Source organism: Octopus bimaculoides, chromosome 15, assembly GCF_046866305.1.
Source record: "Octopus bimaculoides isolate indiv1 chromosome 15, ASM4686630v1, whole genome shotgun sequence".
NCBI lineage: Eukaryota > Metazoa > Mollusca > Cephalopoda > Octopoda > Octopodidae > Octopus > Octopus bimaculoides.
Genome location: NC_142942.1, coordinates 10,933,283 through 10,951,103, shown reverse-complemented (window position 1 = coordinate 10,951,103; position 17,821 = coordinate 10,933,283). Strand labels below are relative to the sequence as shown.

Genomic DNA, 17,821 nt, shown 5'->3' with positions numbered 1-17,821 from the left:
ATTATTATTATTGGCACCTGGAATATCATCTGGTGCCCACCACCTTCTACAAGTCAATCAGTGCACATGGTGGAAGTTTTATGTGAGCAATATATAGAGATCTAGTGGTGTGTAAGAGTAATGACATTCTTGGGGGAACTTGATGCATCAGTGAGGGCAAAGCTACCTGGTCTTTTTTTAGAGGAGTTCTGGACTGGGAACTTCTATGAACAATTTGGCAGAATCCTTAGTGCCAAGCAGAATGCTTTGTATTTCTTCAGGTTCTTTGTATTCTGAGCTTACATCCTACTGAGGCCAGCTTTGCCTCTCATCCTTTTGAGTTCAATAAAATTAAATACCAGTCACATACTAGGGTTAACAGTATTTACTAAACCCCTCTCCTCAAAACCTGATGAGCTTGTGCCTAAATTAGAAACCATTAAGGTAGTGAGCTGGCAGAATTGTTAGAATATCAGGAAAAGTGTATCGGAAAATGTGCTTTCTTTTGACGTTTTATGTTCTGAGCTAAAACCCAGCTGAAGTCAACTTGGTCCTTTGTCCATCTGAGGTTGATAAAATTGTCAATTATGATATCAACTAACCCCTTTTCCTTAAAGATTACTGGTCTTGTACCTAAATTAGAGACTGTTATTATTCAATCAACCCAGGCTTTGAAAAATCATGAAGACTTCCGTTTCTAGTTAATATTTTTCTCTATTATAGCATGACTTGGAAAGGCCCCAGTTTCTAGCCACCCATCACAATCTTTCAACAACAACAACACACACACACACACACACACACACACACACACACACACACACGCACCTTTGCTGGTTTATGTCTTGGACACTGAAGAAATTGTTTGCAATAAGACTAAAGTGGCCTTTCTATTTTACATCATCTCAATTTGCACTTCGGTCCCCCCACTGGTCTTTTAGGTGGTATAACTTTACAACTGTCAGAAGCTGTTCCTATTACCAGCAACTTTGCAGCATTAGTTATACTCGTCAAATAAGTATGAAATTGAAGTTTCATTGTCAAAGCTGGTTGTTCTCTTTTAAAAAGACATGGTATTTACAAAGGTAACACATTTGGAAAAAGCAAAAAAGACTTTAAAAAGAAAAGAGTGTGTGAGAGAGAGAGAGAGAGAGAGAGAGAGAGAGAGAGAGAGGCCTAAATGTGAATTTGTTTTGAAGTTTGCAGTTATAATTAGTTTGAGGTTCTTATCAGTCCACCAACTTTTATAATAAACCTGTCAGTGCCTATTGTGATATAAGGAAATATGAGATAAACAGCACAACCAGTGTGTGTATGTATGTGTATGTATTATATATGTATGTATATATATATATATATGCATGCAGGAACACTGAAACTGATTATGAATCAGCACACTTAACATGCACTGAATGACAGGGACTTAAGATCAGGTCTTGTGGGTGGGAGTATAGTAGTAGTAGTGGTGGTGGTGGTGGTGGTAGCAGTGCGGCATTAGAATACAGATAATAGTGTACTGTCATGTATATTGTCTGTTATCATTGATTTATTTTCTACTTTTCCATGCCTGCTAGGGTTGGACAGAGATTACCAAGGCAGGTTTTCTATGGCAGGATGCCCTTCCTGCTGTCACCCTCACCTGTTTATGTTTGTTATTTAACCCTTTAGCATTTGAACCGACCATATCTGGCCCAAAATTTTCTATCTGTTTTATGTTCAAACTGACCAAATCTGGCCTTGCACCTATACTTAACAATGTCATTCAAAACATTAACAATCATATCATTGAAATCTTGATACTACAAGGTAATGCATGATTAATTCAAATCAATGTGAATGGATTTACATTACATTTGACAGAGTAATCTGGGTGGTAACAGGCTAATATAGTTGCTTCCATTTATACAGCCAGTCCTGGTCGGCGCACCCGTGCTGCCTCCCCCCCCACAGCCGTGACGATACGGCCGGCCTTCCGCATTGGTCGAGGTGCAAATATTAGACTGAGACTGACACGTATGGGCTGTCGCAGCAGCTGCCGCGCTCAGCGTGCTGTTCGAGGCGTGTGGCGGCTTCACGCCCTTCAATTTTGGTGACTCTGGATAACTGTCAGTATGATTGCATGGGCTAGTATTGACTAGCCTTCATGCGACAGGTCCCTCATGAGTCTGCCCTATCAACTGTCAATGGCCCAGTAAGTGCCGACCGTGATGACAATGGGTAATAGGGAATCGGGATTCAATTCTGGAGAGGGAGCCTGCAAAACGGCTACCTAGACTCTCTTCTTGTATTGATATAGTTATAGCTTAGACTGCAAACTTATTTCAACAACTGAGCCTTTGTATGGTTACTCAACCTGCTAAACTGAGCAACCAAAACTCATCCCATCCTTGAATCACACCCTTTTGCCTTAAATGAAGTAGAAAGCATTGAATAATAAGTAGGGTTGTTACGAACCCTAGGACTTCTTCATACGGCTGGAGCTTAAGTTAGTTTCCATGATGTACGATTAAGATGCAACACTCTCCCTCCAGGCCTCTGTTGACAGAATAATTTGAATGCTAAAGGGATAAAGATGTAAATGAGTGCTTTTCATTTCCAGTATTTTTCAAAATCAGGTTTAGCCTTGGGGAACTATTACTTACTTGGAAATGGGAGGCTTGGCAACAGGAAGGGCATCCAGTCATAGAAAATCTGCCTTGATTATATCTGTCCAGCCCATGCCAGCATGGAAGAGTGAACATTAAAATTTGGATGGTGCATAACTAACTTTCTTCATCCATGGTATGGCACATACTGTTTTTTTTTTTCTTTTTGAAAATTTTGAGAGTATAGGACAAAAATGGTTGATAAACATTGGTTCATATCATTTAATTAGATTTTAAGATATTAGCTCATAATTTAATTTTTTTTCTCAGCTGCTGTTTTTACTGTAATTGTCTAGATAAGGATTTCAATATATTTTTAGTAAAATGTGACAGGCTTATATCAACTGCAGTTAGTTGTTTATAGGTGAGCATCAACATGTTTGATCAGTTTTGTCTTTATTCACCTTGATGTCCCCCAGTTGTGCATATCATCCGTACTGCCTTGTATAAAAATATAGAGCAGCACAGATAATAATAATAATGATTTCAGGTAAAAGGTGAAGAAATTTTGAGTGGAAGGTGCTGATTACATTGACTGAGGTCAGTGTAAGTTAACTTGCACCCTCACCTCAAAATGGAAAGTAAAGTTGATTATAGCAGGATTTGAGCTCTGAATGTAAAATGTCAGAAGAAATACCACAAAGCACTTGTTACTGATGCTCTATCAATTTTGCTAGCTCACTACGTCAACTCCTTCGTTTTCGGATTACTTCGTCAAATGTAATGCATCATCTTGTAACATCAAGATTTTGATGTGATTGTATATTTTTGGAATGACATTGTAGGGTTGGTGTAATAGGCAGGATCTTGCTTGTTTAAATGTGAAAGGGTTGATTTTTAATTTAGGCATAATGCCAGCAATTTTGAAGGGAAGGGGGTTAGGTGATACCATCAACCTTAGTATATGACTGATACATTTATTGAACCCAAAAGGATGAAAGGCAAAGTTGACCTCATCAGGATTTAAGCTGAGAGCATTACTAGGCTTCGTATATTTTACCCCAGTGTCACGTTGATGGCATGCACTGCTCTCTCACTCAATAATAATAATAATAATAATGATAATAATCCTTTCTATTATAGGCACAAGGCCTAAAATTTGGGGGGAGGTGTAAAGTTGATTACATCAACCCTAGTGCTTGGTTGGTACTCATTTTATCGACCCCAAAAGGATGATAGGCAAAGTCGACCTTGGCAGAACCTGAACTCAGAACATAAAGGCAGACAAAATTCTGCTAAGCAATTTGCCTGGTATGCTAATGATTCTGCCAGCCCATCACCTTAATAATAATATTAATAATTATAATAATAATAAGAAGAAGAAGAAATGCCCTGATGCAGTACCAGGCAGTGGCTCTCATGGGTTCTGACCTTAACTGATTGAAAGTGTTATCAAGAACACCTTTTGTGGGCTGCAGCAAATACCCTGCTTAATACCACAGATTTGCTTGTCAGCTGCTTGGCATTTGAGCAGCTGAGCACGACGCTTTAGTGGCTGACAATGTGTGCACCTCTGATCATGAGCAGCTTAGCAGGCTTTTGATCCAAACTGACCGGAAGTGTTGTCATGTACACCTTTTCTGCCTTGACGTAAAAGATCTCTCTCTCTCTCTCTCTCTCTCTCTTTCTCTTTCTCTTTCTCTTTCTCTCTCTCTCTCTCTCTCTCGCACGCACGCACGCACGCACGCACACGCACACACACACACACACACACACACACTTTATGGATGTCCATTAGCTATGTGTATGCATAGATTACATACACATGCCATTATATATATACTCAAGCACACATGAAGGGCTTCCATACAGTTTTCCACTTGAAATTTTCATTCTCATGGTATTGGTCTATCGGAGGATATAATAAGAAAATACCGCATGGCAACGCTTTTGGCATGTTTCTTCACTACGCAGCTGTACTGGTATCTCAGTCATGACTCTACCTAGTGTTGTATATGATAAACTGTCAACAAATGACCCTAGTCAGTGATGAAATTTCACAACAATTTGTTTAAAAAGAGAAAACTGATCAAAATTTTTTTTAATTATTTATTCTGAATGTTTCATTGCGTGCATTCCTACATGTAAAAGTTTCCAAGTTTTACTCCCTTTTTTTTTTCACTGCTATTTTTTTTTTTTTAATATCTGCTTTTATGTAAATATTTGTGAGGCAGAGTTCTGTGCAACGTGGGAAGTTTTTCCTTTTTATTTATTTATTTATTTGTTCATTTATCTATTTATTTCTTCCTCCACCCCTACTCCCCCTCCTGGTTTTGTCATATGTTGCTTTCCCTGTATGGTAAGTACTACTTCACTTCGCTGCTGGTTTTTAAAGCAAACCAAACAGCCCAGACGAATGTTTATCATGTGAGCACAACAAAACTCTCAGCTGTCCAATTCCTTCCCTTCTACTTCACTCTTAGAAACTACTTCATTGCGAGCTCATCATCGCCTGGTTTCCCTACTCTGGTTTGTTTGTTTTTGTTGGCCTTTATTTTTTTTCCATACTTGCTTACAAGGTAATCATGGAATTTTTTTTAATTTCCCTTTTCTTAAATTAATTTTTTGTAAATGTGTCTGATTGTTTAAAACTTCTCTAATATTGTTCTCTGTCCACTAATAGTAGCTTTGGGGACGTTTTTTTTTTTCTATACTGACAGTTGTTTTGACTATGTTTACGTCGAATGTTTATATATATATATATATATATATATATAATTTTATCTAGTTTCATCTCATGAGCTGTGGCCATGCTGGGGCACTGCCATTTGTATATATAATATAAAATTAGTGTTAGAAATTTTGGCCCTTGTGTCACCGTGTAACTTCGACCAACTAAATGAAATATAGATATGTACTTATGTTTTGAGTCCTATGTTCCTATTTTTATCACCAAACTTATATATACATTGTATATATGTAGGGCATGGTTGTTGGGTAGATAAATTTATTTTATGCTTTATAAACATTTTTATTCTAATGTGAAGAATAAAATTTCCATTACTGATAAGACACATTAAATATCTGGGGTATCGTACATGTAAAAACGAAAAAAAAAAAAAAAAAAAAATGAAAAGCTTCCTTCAAACTCCTCAATACTTTTATATCTTGAACTAATGTGTTTCTCTCTCTTTCTCTCTCTTTTTCCTTTTGTTTGCTCCAGTTACACACGGCTGTATTATAGCAACAGTTACGTTATTTCATCCAGATGGTCGAGAAGCTAAACCTACGTATGTACTATTTCTGTCTTTTAACATTTCAGATTATTTATCTTTTATTTCTGTTCCCCTATTTCTTTCATATACACTTATTATTATATCCTTGTTCCTTTGGGTTCTATCACCAAGTTTCCCTTTATAACATTGATATTTTTGTCTTGTTGAATAATAATAATAATAATAATAATTAGTTGATGTATGCAGTACTTTATTTTTTCTTTTGTTTTTGTCAATATATGAAACAAAGAAATTAGTTATCCCAATACACGGAGTAAAGCTTTACTGCATGGATACTTCTTACAAATGTACATACATACATACATACATACACTCATATAAATACTACTCACGTATATATTGGTTTTGCACCTATAAAGTGCTTAGTTGTATAGGCATTTCTACACACACACACTCCTACACACACACACACACACACACACACACACACACACACACACATGTTGTGTCAAGTTATATATACATAAAAACAATTTATATATATATATATATATATATATATATATATATATATATGATCTATATATATATATATAAAAACAATTTAACATTAAGACTGAAGAATTCATTACTCGTTGCCTTTAGTACAGCTTATGTTTATTAAATTTTTACAAAAAAAGGGGTGATAGTGACTTCGAAGTTTTGACCTGCTACCCTTCATCATTTATAGATTATCCTGTGATAATATTTATGGTGGAAAAGCAAAATCTTCATTTATCAACATATATAAATAGTTATAATCTTAAATAGTGTTTTATTGAAAGGTACATGTAAGATATTAAAAGGAAATTTCATTGTGGAAAAGTCATTTTAGCCAATTAAAACACACGCTTATACCATTACATTAACCTTTTCCTTGATATCATCATCATCATCATCATACTTTACAAAGTGTCAAAAAGAGAGGAAAAAAAAAAGACAATTTGTTGTTTTGTCTGCAACTTGATCGTTAACACTATTTCACTGCATCCCAGAGATGCAGTGAAATCTGTGTCAGAAAGTAGGTCACAGGAGTGCAAGCAACAAAACTTTTTGGCACTCTATAATAGACAGAACTATGAAGCAGTAAAAATATAGTAAATAGGACATATTTATTTTCCTTTGTGGTGTGTGTTTTCTTAAATGGCTTAAATGATTTCTTCTTCAGGGGAACTGTTTCAGTTTCAATTCATGATCCCACTTTAAACTTGTATATATTGTTGTGACATTGTCTTTTTTTCTGTTAATCTAATGGGGAAAACAGTGTCCTCATGACACATTATAGGGTCTTCAAAACTGGTGGGAGGGAGGGATGAGGGAGGTACCTTTAGAACCAGAAACATGTCCTGAATGCTTGCAACTGGGTGGGTTCTGTTCAAAAGCACTCTAGGAGTCAGGCGGTGGTGTTATTAAAGTGGGCAACCAGTTAAGTTACTACCTGAGTGTTGATCATGGTGGGATTTGAACTTAGAATGCAAAAGAACCAGAATGAATACTGCGAGGTGTCTGGTCTGCTATTTTTTTTCAGTTCTGCTAATCTGCTGCCATGAGTTGGTACTTTATTATTGACACACATCCCACCCCACCTGTTGGTGGAAAAGACGAAAAAGTGAAGTTGAAGTGTGGGATTTGAACTCAGAGAGCAGAAAGTTGGAGCAAATTACCGCAAGGCATTCAATCTGATATTCTTACTTTCCTGCCAATTGTCTGCTTTGGGTTGGTTCTTTTTTATCATTTATCGACCCCCTGAGAGGATGAGAATGAAGTCCTCAACAGGATTTGAACTTGGAGAGCACAGAAAGTTGGAACAGATACCGCAATGCATCTGATTGGATATCAGTTATTCTTAAATTTCTGTTAATTGTCTGCCTCGAGTAGGTTCTTTTTTATCAGTACCCCCCCCCCCCCCAAAAAATGAATACAAAGTCAGCCCTCAGCAGGATTTGAACTCTGATTGCAGAGTTGGAACAAATATCACCAGGCATTCTGCTCCGTGACTTTAATGACTATACCAGTTTGCTGCTTTGTTAAAAAAACAAACAAAAACAACACATCAAAGAATTAACTAACTACTATGTTCTTTGTTCTTTATGTTGTATTATTTATTCAAAAATAACTGTCCTTCTCCATTTCTCTTGAACTCATTTTATTGTTAGTGTTTCTATGGTGTATTTCACAATGTAGGAATTAACAAAAAAAAAAAAAAATTTATTAAAGCTCATTTTAGAGTACAGACAATAAAAAGCTGACATAATAATAATAATAATAATAATAATAATTTTTGTTAATGCATATTTTGAACAGATTTTATAAAGAGAAAGATTTTGAAGGATTTATTTCCTGAAATGTCACTAAACTATTTTAAGATATATATCTAATTTAGATATCCAGATGGCTTACAAAATGTATTTCAGTGAAGCTGTTTGTGGTTATCAAATCTTACTTAGCCAATAACTTCAGCTCATTTTTTAAATATTTATTTATTATTTTGACATGAATTTTATCTATCTTGGGAAGAGTTGGTAGGATATGTAAATATTGACCTAAGAGGTGTTGATTGTTGAGTCCCAGGTTAGCTCTGATCTATGATCAAAAGCGTTCCATCAATGACCTTCACTCCTTATCTCAAGCGTTGCTTACCTAAAATTACAGTACCTTGTATCCCTTTTCTTTTTTGAGGCATCAGGGTGTTATTTGAGGAATAGTTGGCTGCTATTTCTAGCAGGTCAGTTAACCACATAGAGGCTTTCTTGCTGAGACATGTTTACAGCTGGTGTTTTTATTTAACCAGCCATCCTGGCACCATTTACATGGTCCTAGAAAGAAGTTGGTATACTTAATCTCTAAGTTATCTTGGTGAAAACAGATAAACCTGTTTTTGTACAGTGACAAACTGTCTGGAAATGATTTTGAAATTAGAACTTTCTCTGACATAAAATTCATATTAGTTATTCAATTAGTGCTGTATTTTAACTAAGACAAGAAAAATGATTAACATGTCTAAGGGTCATCTTTTAAAACTTGATAAAGTCTTTTATTTATTTATTTTATAATTTTAAACCAGTTTAAGTGTTTACATTCTCTTCTAACAGAGAATGGGTGACAGACAAGGTTTTGAGTGAATTGAAGAAAAATGTGTTGCAGTTTTCTTCTAGCTCTCTATGAACCGAGTTCAAATCCTGTCGAAGTCAACTTTGCCTTTCATCCTTTCAGAGTTGATAAAATATGTACCATTTAAGCACTGGGGTTGATGTAATCAACTTGTCCTCTATCCCCAAATTTTAGGCATTGTTCCTTTACTAGAAAGTTGATTACATTGACCCCAGTACTCAACTGGTACTTATTCTATCAACCCCAAAAGAAACAGTTTTTCAGAACCTGTTTTCATAATTAAATTTTTTTTTATTTTATAGATATTCCAATACTATTTTGAATAATCCTTCAATCACGGCCCCTTCGGCTCCTGGTATTACTATAGAGTCTCAAGAATTTTACCAACTGGCTCAATATCTTCAGGTTATTGGAAATTTTTGTATTTCTGTTTTTGTTTTGTTTTTTTGTAAAGCAATGTTTTTTTCTTTTATTTTGCTTTTTCCAAATTATGTTTATCTCTTGCTCTGACTCCATCATGATTTTTCTTTCTCCTCTCCTATCCTGACTTCTGCTGGCACCCTTTCAATCCTCTCCCAACCTTCACCCTTTCATCACTCTCTCAGCTTTCATCCTTTTCTAACCCCTGGCCCCTTCCTTGGTCTGGTGAAGTTAACAGGTCCTATAATAATCTTTATAATATATTTACAGGAAGCCCTCCTTAGGGAGCAGATGCTGGAACGGAAGCTTTCCACTCTGCAAACCCTTGTACAGCACACTCAAAAAGCTTCAGAAAATGGCTGGCAGGTAAGATTCAGTGTGTGTGTGCGTGTGTGTGTGTGTGTGTGTGTGTGTGTGTGTGTGTGTGTTTGCGTTTTTCTTTTAAAACTTTTAAGATTTTATTTTATAGTTTTCAGGTATGACTGTGGTAAGAAGCTTACTTCCCAACTATTTGGTTCAGGGTTCAGTCCCAGTTTGTGGTACCTTGAGCAAGTGTTTTCTAAAAAGGCTAGCTTCTTTGAGGGTTGCATTTCCTCACATTCGGTAACATTGTGTTTATTACGGTAGTTAGCATGAGGCATTCTTGTATTGTTATGCCCTTATATATATATATATATATATATATATCATAAATATATTCTTGTATATATATATATATATATATATACATATATATATATATATATATATATATTCTTGTATGTATATATATATATATTCTTGTATGTATATATATATATATATATATATATATATATATATATATATATATATATATATATAAACAAGTTGACCAAAGCCATGGGAATGAAATTAGGTAGATAAAAATTGTGTGCCAGTCTGATGAAGAAACTGTAGTCAGCCCATGGATTCTGTTAAGGGTATATATGTTTTTGATATACTCAGCCACTTGCACTATAGTTGAGTAGAGTTTGTTTGATCAAATACATGGAATAGGTATTGCTAAAATGAGTACAGGATGCATTTACTTAATATTTTTACATGATATATTCATCATCATCATCAAGACTGTTTGATGTCCATTTTTCTGTGCTGGCGTGGGTTGGATGGTTCAACAGGAACCAACAAGCTAGAGGGCTATGTTGAGCTCCACCATCTGCTTTGGCATGGGTTCTACAGCTGAATGCTCTTCCTAATGCCAACCACTTGACCATGTATACAGGGTGGTTTTTTTTTTATTAATATGGCACCAAGACATGACTCTTTAACTGAATGAGGTATAGTATTGAAGGAAGTGAAAGTATGAGGAACAAAAATGGGTATCTTGTTGAAGAGGTGACTACATGGCTTCCCAAGGTAGAGAGAGAGGTACAAGGGGAATATGGGAAAGAAGAGAAAAGGTGGGTAGGTAGGTTAGTGTGCTAGAGTGTGAAAAGTGTATATCTGTGTGTTTATGTATGTATGCATGCAGGGTTGGTCAGAAGTCACCTGACAGTAAATCAAAACCAATTTAATTCCAAGATTTATTTATGTTTAACAACTGAATGAGACTAATTAAACAGACAAATGTTGAAAAAAAAAAAAAAAAAAGGTGATTTTTAACTCACAGCACTCAACTATTAAACATTCATAATTGGAATAAATAAATAAAATTGAATGTTAAGTATTTATGGAATTTTGATTTACTGTCAGGTGACTTTTGGCCAACTCTGTATATATATCATTTTTTTTCTTTTTGTTTCTAATATGTATATTTTATTATTTCAGGCTCTAATTGATGAAGATCGATTATTATCGCGATTAGAGGTTTTGGAAAGTCAGTTAGTTATTTATTCAAAGGTAAGTTCTTTTCCCCTATGTTATTATTTATTATGCCCCTTTTAAGCCTTTCATGTTAACATATTTCCAGTGAAATACATTGCTAATAACTTTCAGTTAAATTTGAAAATAATCAAGAATTTAGAGGGATTTAGTAAAAATAACTAACTTCATCATTAAACCAGTTTGGGGATCATAGCAAAGAGTTCTTGCATAAAAATGTTATTTAAGTGTTCTTAAACGATATTTTGGAAGGGTTTAATTTAGATACAGACCCTCTTAAACCTGTGAGATGGTCTGCATTGAATAAAAGTTTCCACGAATGGTCTCTGGCAGATTGGCATGAAAAGGGGCTTTAATGTTTATTATGTATCGTTTTGAGTAATATTTTATTTATACTAAATAATATTTCTTTGCAGAACCATGGTGAAGACACCTTACGTCAAGAACTAGTTGCTTTACAAGATGATAAACATCATTATGAGATCACAGCAAAGGTTTGATCTTTTACATTCTCTTCTTCCACTTCTACCTTTCTTTTTTTCCCCTTATATAGTTGTGATTGTTCGATTCCCAGTCTGCTTTGGTTGAACAGATTTCTGACCAGCTGTTCCTATTTAGGAATCATCATCATCATCAACATCCTCTTCTTTAAATGTCCTTCTTCCATACTGGCATGAGCTGGACAGTTTGACTAGATGGTTTGGATGGCAAGCCAGAGAACAGCTCCAGGTTCCTGTTTGATTTGGTTTGGTTTCTACGGTTGGATGCCAACTGCTTTTACAGTGTGTGCTGGGTGCATTTGGCACCAGCACAAGTGCTTTTGATGTGGCACCAGCATGGGGCTCTTGTAGACCAATCCTCTTTACCAGGGGATGCAGTCTTAACACTTCTGCAGTGGTGGATGGGGTCTTCTTGAGTACAGCAATGTGCCAAGTATCTCACTCCTAAATATATTAATTAATGTGTCCTACATTTTTTTAGATGTTAGTGTGTGATTTAAGTAGGATTTTTTGGCTGCACTTTTTCTGCAGCTCTTGTGGCCACCATAGAGCTACCCTTTTCAACCACTGTGCTGTGGGTGACATTTGATCCATAGGCGTGCCGTGACTTTTTAAAGCAAAGTCAAAAAATGCCAGGACATTTAGTAAACTTTTCGATGCACTACACCAGTGCATGTGTATTCCTTTGCAGCAAAGTGTGCACCCATCTATTTTAAATGTTTTATTGCTTATATTTTACATAATAACATTTTTTAAAAACAGACTGTGTATTATCAACATTTCTAGTGCTTTATTCAATATGCTGTTGAGCATAAAAAGTTGCAAATTGCTGACCTAGACTCTCTCTAATTACTCCATTACATATCTCATCAGTCTGGTTAATGGAGCCAACTTGTTGTAGAAGCCCCAAGATTTGCTTTGAATAAGACAAAAGATGAATTGGCAAAGAGTGCACTGTTGTCCAAGTAGAGTTTAATCTCCATCGCAGCGAAGAGTGCAGATTATCTTCGCCGAGTTCAGCTCCCTCATACTGTTAGATTTTGAAGCCAACTTCCTATTGGATATATTTGCACGATTACTAAGATCTCAGTGGTTCCCCTTATTCTTCTACCAGGCAATTGAATTCACCGTCAGACCGTCAATGTTTTCTGCCACATCCTATGTGCAACACCTCAGTTACTTGCAGTACTATAACTTGACTATAATCCATTACACACTTTCACATATATTTCATTATAATTGTACAATAATTATAAATGAGAGCAACAGCTTGCAACAATTCTAATTAGTCTAATACTTAATTTCTGAGACAATTGTAGTATTTTATTCCATAGTTTAAATATTTTTAAATGTTTGTCATTTAATATTATGACCACAATGTAGTCATCGTTATATAAATGAAGTTATTAAACTATGACAGTTCAGTACGTTTCAATGCCCTTTTCTTCCTTTTTTTCATCTAGGAGTCTTTACGGCGAGTTTTACAAGAAAAGCTAGAGGCAGTTAGAAAAATAACTGATCTTGAGGTATGTAATGCTTGCTGATACTTCAGTTTAGAATTTTGTTTAATTAAAATATTAGTCATACTGATATACCTTTATAGATGTGTTCCAACAAAACAGTACTCCTGTATGAAACTATAGATGTTTTCCTATAAAACGGTACTCCTGTGAAAATGATGTAACGGCCTGAGATGTGGTATTGTTGATATGATTATAAGTTCTGAAACTATGAACCTTATCATTAAAGATAGAAAATAAAAGAATATTTACATCTTTGCTATGATTTTAATAAGTTTAATTTCTGATTTGTTTGATTACTGATCATTTGCAGGCATCTTATTCCAAGATGTGTATGTAATGCTTTATAACAATCAGATGTTGAATTTCACTGTATGAATGGATGTAAATATTAAAAAATATATTTCATCTTTAACCCTTTGGCATTTACACTGGCCATATCTGACCAAAGTATTCTACTTGTTCTGTGTTCAAACTGACCAGATCTTGCATATCACACCTACCCTAGCATGTCATTTTGAACATAAACAACCACATCACTGAAGTTTCATGGTTACAAGACAATGCAAAGGTAATGCAGAATAAATTCAAAACAATGTGAATAAGTAAGCATTAGGTTTGCCAGAGAAATCTGAATGCTAAAGTGTTAAACATGTTATTTTGAACGATTGTTGTAAAGTTAATCTGAAAACATACCAGTGGGGACATTACTTATGAGTCAAGAAATGATACAACATACAATGCAACAAGCTTTTCTCTGCAGGATACATGCGCACATGTATGTATGTGTGAGAGGGACAACATGAAATTAGTATTGTGTTGGGACTTTGCGATTACACAAGTTTTATCCAATAAATTCTGAAAGGCTTTTTGGTGTTGTGGTATTGTCAAAGGTGGTTTTGCATGTGGTACCTTACTGACAAGGAAACCTTGAATGTTTAGTGACAGTTTGGTTATCATGTAACTCTGTGGAGACACACTAGTTTTGTTTCAGTTAATTTTGAAAATGCTAAAGAATTTTGTAAAATACCATTGTTCCTATTAAACTGGTGTTTGGAAGATAAATTAGCGTGAAAAATTTTGATGTAAGATCACTTTAAAATAGCAAGTGTGTATCCTTGAAAGATTAAAAGCAATATTTCACATTTCTACTCAGGTTTTTTATTTTGAACTGGACAGAATCAATACTTAGAACAATTTCTTGATATACTAGAAAGGGCTATTGGATTTTGAAACATTAAAGGTTTTTTTTTTCTAAATGATAGGCACAGGAGTGGCTGTGTGGTAAGTAGCTTGCTTACCAGCCACATGGTTCTGAGTTCAGTCCCGCTGTGTGGCACCTTGGGCAAGTGCCCTCTACTATAGCTTTGGGCTAACCAAAGCCTTGTGAGTGGATTTGGTAGACGGAAACTGAAAGAAGCCCATCGTGTATATATGTGTGTGTGTGTATATATATATAATGTGTGTGTGTGTGTGTCTGTGTTTGTCCCCCCAACATCGCTTGACAACCGATGCTGGTGTGTTTACGTCCCCGTAACTTAGCGGTTCGGCAAAAGAGACTGATAGAATAAGTACTAGGCTTACAAAGAATAAGTCCTGGGGTCGATTTACTCGACTAAAGGCAGTGTTCCAGCATGGCCACAGTCAAATGACTGAAACAAGTAAAAGACTAAAAGACTAAAGACTAAAATATCAAATGCTCTAAAGACAAGATATTTTTGAAAGCAGAGAAAAATTGTGAAGTTTATCTTACTTTAATTGAAATTTGAATTTTAATGTGTAGGAGTTTTAAAAGAATTCTTTTTTTTTTTCTTCTTGTTTTTACAGATCAGTTCTTGATAAACTTTTATTTTATGAGTTTTAACAATTTTTTTTTTGTTTTTATTGTGTATTGTAGCAATCTCTAGGTAATGCTGAAAACAACTGCTGTTATTTGAAAGAAATAACTGAAAGAACTCAAAATGACCTCAAACAACTTGCAGCAGACCATCAAGAGCAGCGCAAAGAAGTGGAACAGCTTGAGAAAAAACTGGAAGTAAGCCATCAAAATATATCTATAATAATAAAAGTAAAATTCTGTCTGTCTGGGTCCCCTGTATCTCGGTCTACATTTGTTCTATGTAGACATATTATATCTTTTTGGAATCAGAATGACCCCAGGATTGAAAATCTGCCCTTCGTTTGGCTCTTGACCATCCAGCATTTGGGATCTGATTTAAGAGCATTTGGGTTGTTATTTCTAGCAGGTAAAGCTTGGCTGATTCATGCCGTCTTGGATGGCATTTCTCAGATGATGTCAGAGATCAAGAGAAGGATAAATGACATTTGCTTCATTAATTTTACATCAAGATAAGAACTTTGAGACAAATTGGTCAACAGTTGGAATTCTACTTGAGACTGAAACAATAGAATGATAGCATTACAGAATTAATTCTCATCCATCCTTAACTTCTGATCAAACACCACTGAGGCATACTCAATAATTTGGTGTGCTAACGTGTGTAGAAAGTGTGTTTACCTAGAGACACAATACAATGTCTGCTTTGGATTTGATCTCATTACCTGTAAACTAGTAGCCTTATACCTTATCCACTCTGCTATTTTACTTCTCATAACCTCTTCTTTCTGATCATTCTCATTATCTTAGCTATCCCTTTCTTTTTATAGCTCATACTGCTCAAATTCTTCTATTCTGTTTCTCATAAATGAATGATGTGATTCCTCAAGCTATACGAAAAGCACACTCCACTTTGAGAGTTGATACTCTCGTATCTAATCTAATCTGTATTCTGTTTTTGGTGGGGTGGGGGTGGGGGGTTGTTTGGAAGTACAGTTATAGCTAAATGCTATCCCCAGAAATAAGAGGACAGCCTAACATGTAAACTCCTCTTGCACTGAAGTAATGAAGACAGCACTTTTCACTCAGCACTTGAATTTGTCCCATAAACACACATTCTTTCCTCTATTTTTTTTTCACCCCACTCCAATTGTGTTTGATTGGTTAAAAATAATAATAATAATAATAATAATAATAATAATAATAATAATAATAATAACAAAATTATTGCATACAATGTTCAGGTGCACTTCAACTTATTAGAAAATGTTGCCAAATGTGTGTGAACTGTACTTAGAATAATGCACAGAAAGTGAACAGTGAATGAATTGTTAAAAATAAAACTTGTAAGTTGGGGGCATCAGGTGTCTTGTTGGCAAATTTTGGGAAGCATGGAAGTTTTGAAGGATGCAATGTCCTGACAGTACCATGCTTAAGCAATTCTGAACCTGAGAAAATATTTCCAAAAGTCATGGGTGCTGGGATTTTTTTTTTTTTTTTTCTTTTTGTCCACAGAAGTAAGATATTCAAAGTAGGTGCCTGGTGGTGGGTATTCATTTCTGAACAGTTTCCACACCCTCATTACATTAAGTCATCTATATCATTTAAAATGATTTCATTTCAGGAAGCGAAGAAAAAGCATCAAGAGGAATTGGAAAAGGTTGAGAATGAAAAGCAAGAGTTGATAGATAAATTAGAAGAAGTGACAAAACAAGAGAAAATACTTTGTGCTAAGGTACTTATTTGTTGTCTTTGTATTTTGATGAAAACAATAAACTGAGCAGTTATAGAATATGTAATAAAGCAATGTTTTTAGTTAACACGTTAATCACCACGGCCTGTTACTGGAACTTACTGGTGATGTCAAGGATTTCCGGACATTGCATACCTTTTAATTACAAAGAAGCGTGTCTTCCCCACTCCATTTTTACAATGTTTCATAATTAAACTTTGATATTAACACTCCTGTTATTTAAATATCCTCAAAATCATATCAAAGATACAGATAAAATATTTTCTCAAATTATGAAAATGTACAACCACTGATGTATATGGTAGTTTATGTAAAGTTTGTGAGGAATCACTGGTTACATGTGGTTGTTAGCGTGTTAAGATGGTAAATTTCCTAATCAGTATAATTTGTTTCATTTGAGTTTAGTGAATAATTAAAGAGATTAACTAATAAGCAGTAAAAGGCATATAATTTGGAATTTTCTAAAATCCTAAAGCAAAGAACTGGTTCTGTAGAGCACATTTATCATATTGTAATGTGGATGTGAACAAACCTACTTGTCAAAGATAGCTTGAATATCTAAGATGCACCATAGATCATATTTATTTTAAACTTCATTTTATAGAGCACATTTATCTTATTGTAATCTAGATGTGAATGAGCCTACTTGTTTGTCAAAGATAGCTTGAATATTAGTCTAAGATTCAACATAGATCATATTTATTTTAAGCTAACTGTAAGTATAGATATGAAGTACATATGAAAGCAGATCTAGTGGGAACAGCTGATAGTACACTTTATCTCATCTTTCATATATTCCATCTATTTAAGTAGGCCCCATGAATGGCTGTGTGGTAAGAAGTTTGCTTCCCAAGTACATAGTTATGGGTTCAGTCTCACAGCATGGCACTTTGGGCAAGTGTCTTCTATAATAGTCTTGGACCAACCAAAGCCTTGTGAGTGGATTTGCTAGATGGAAATTGAAGAAGCCTGTCATGTATACATATGTATGTGTGTGTG

General features: G+C 35.0%; 1 protein-coding gene across 14 annotated transcripts in view; it reads left to right on the top strand.

Moving 5' to 3' along the window:
• LOC106869515 (uncharacterized) overlaps positions 1–17,821 on the top strand; it is a 185,206-nt gene that overhangs the window by 122,068 nt on the left and 45,317 nt on the right. For 12 of the 14 annotated variants that reach the window (XM_089363421.1, XM_089363424.1, XM_089363417.1 and 9 more), the window contains 8 exons: positions 5,788–5,854; positions 9,253–9,355; positions 9,641–9,736; positions 11,159–11,230; positions 11,629–11,706; positions 13,176–13,238; positions 15,130–15,267; positions 16,694–16,804. In XM_089363421.1, the coding sequence (XP_089219547.1) occupies positions 5,788–5,854; positions 9,253–9,355; positions 9,641–9,736; positions 11,159–11,230; positions 11,629–11,706; positions 13,176–13,238; positions 15,130–15,267; positions 16,694–16,804 (728 nt within the window). Of the gene's footprint in view, positions 1–4,937; positions 5,144–5,787; positions 5,855–9,252; positions 9,356–9,640; positions 9,737–11,158; positions 11,231–11,628; positions 11,707–13,175; positions 13,239–15,129; positions 15,268–16,693; positions 16,805–17,821 lie in introns of those variants that run through there. The other 2 variants (XM_089363426.1, XM_089363425.1) reach the window with 2 other exon arrangements.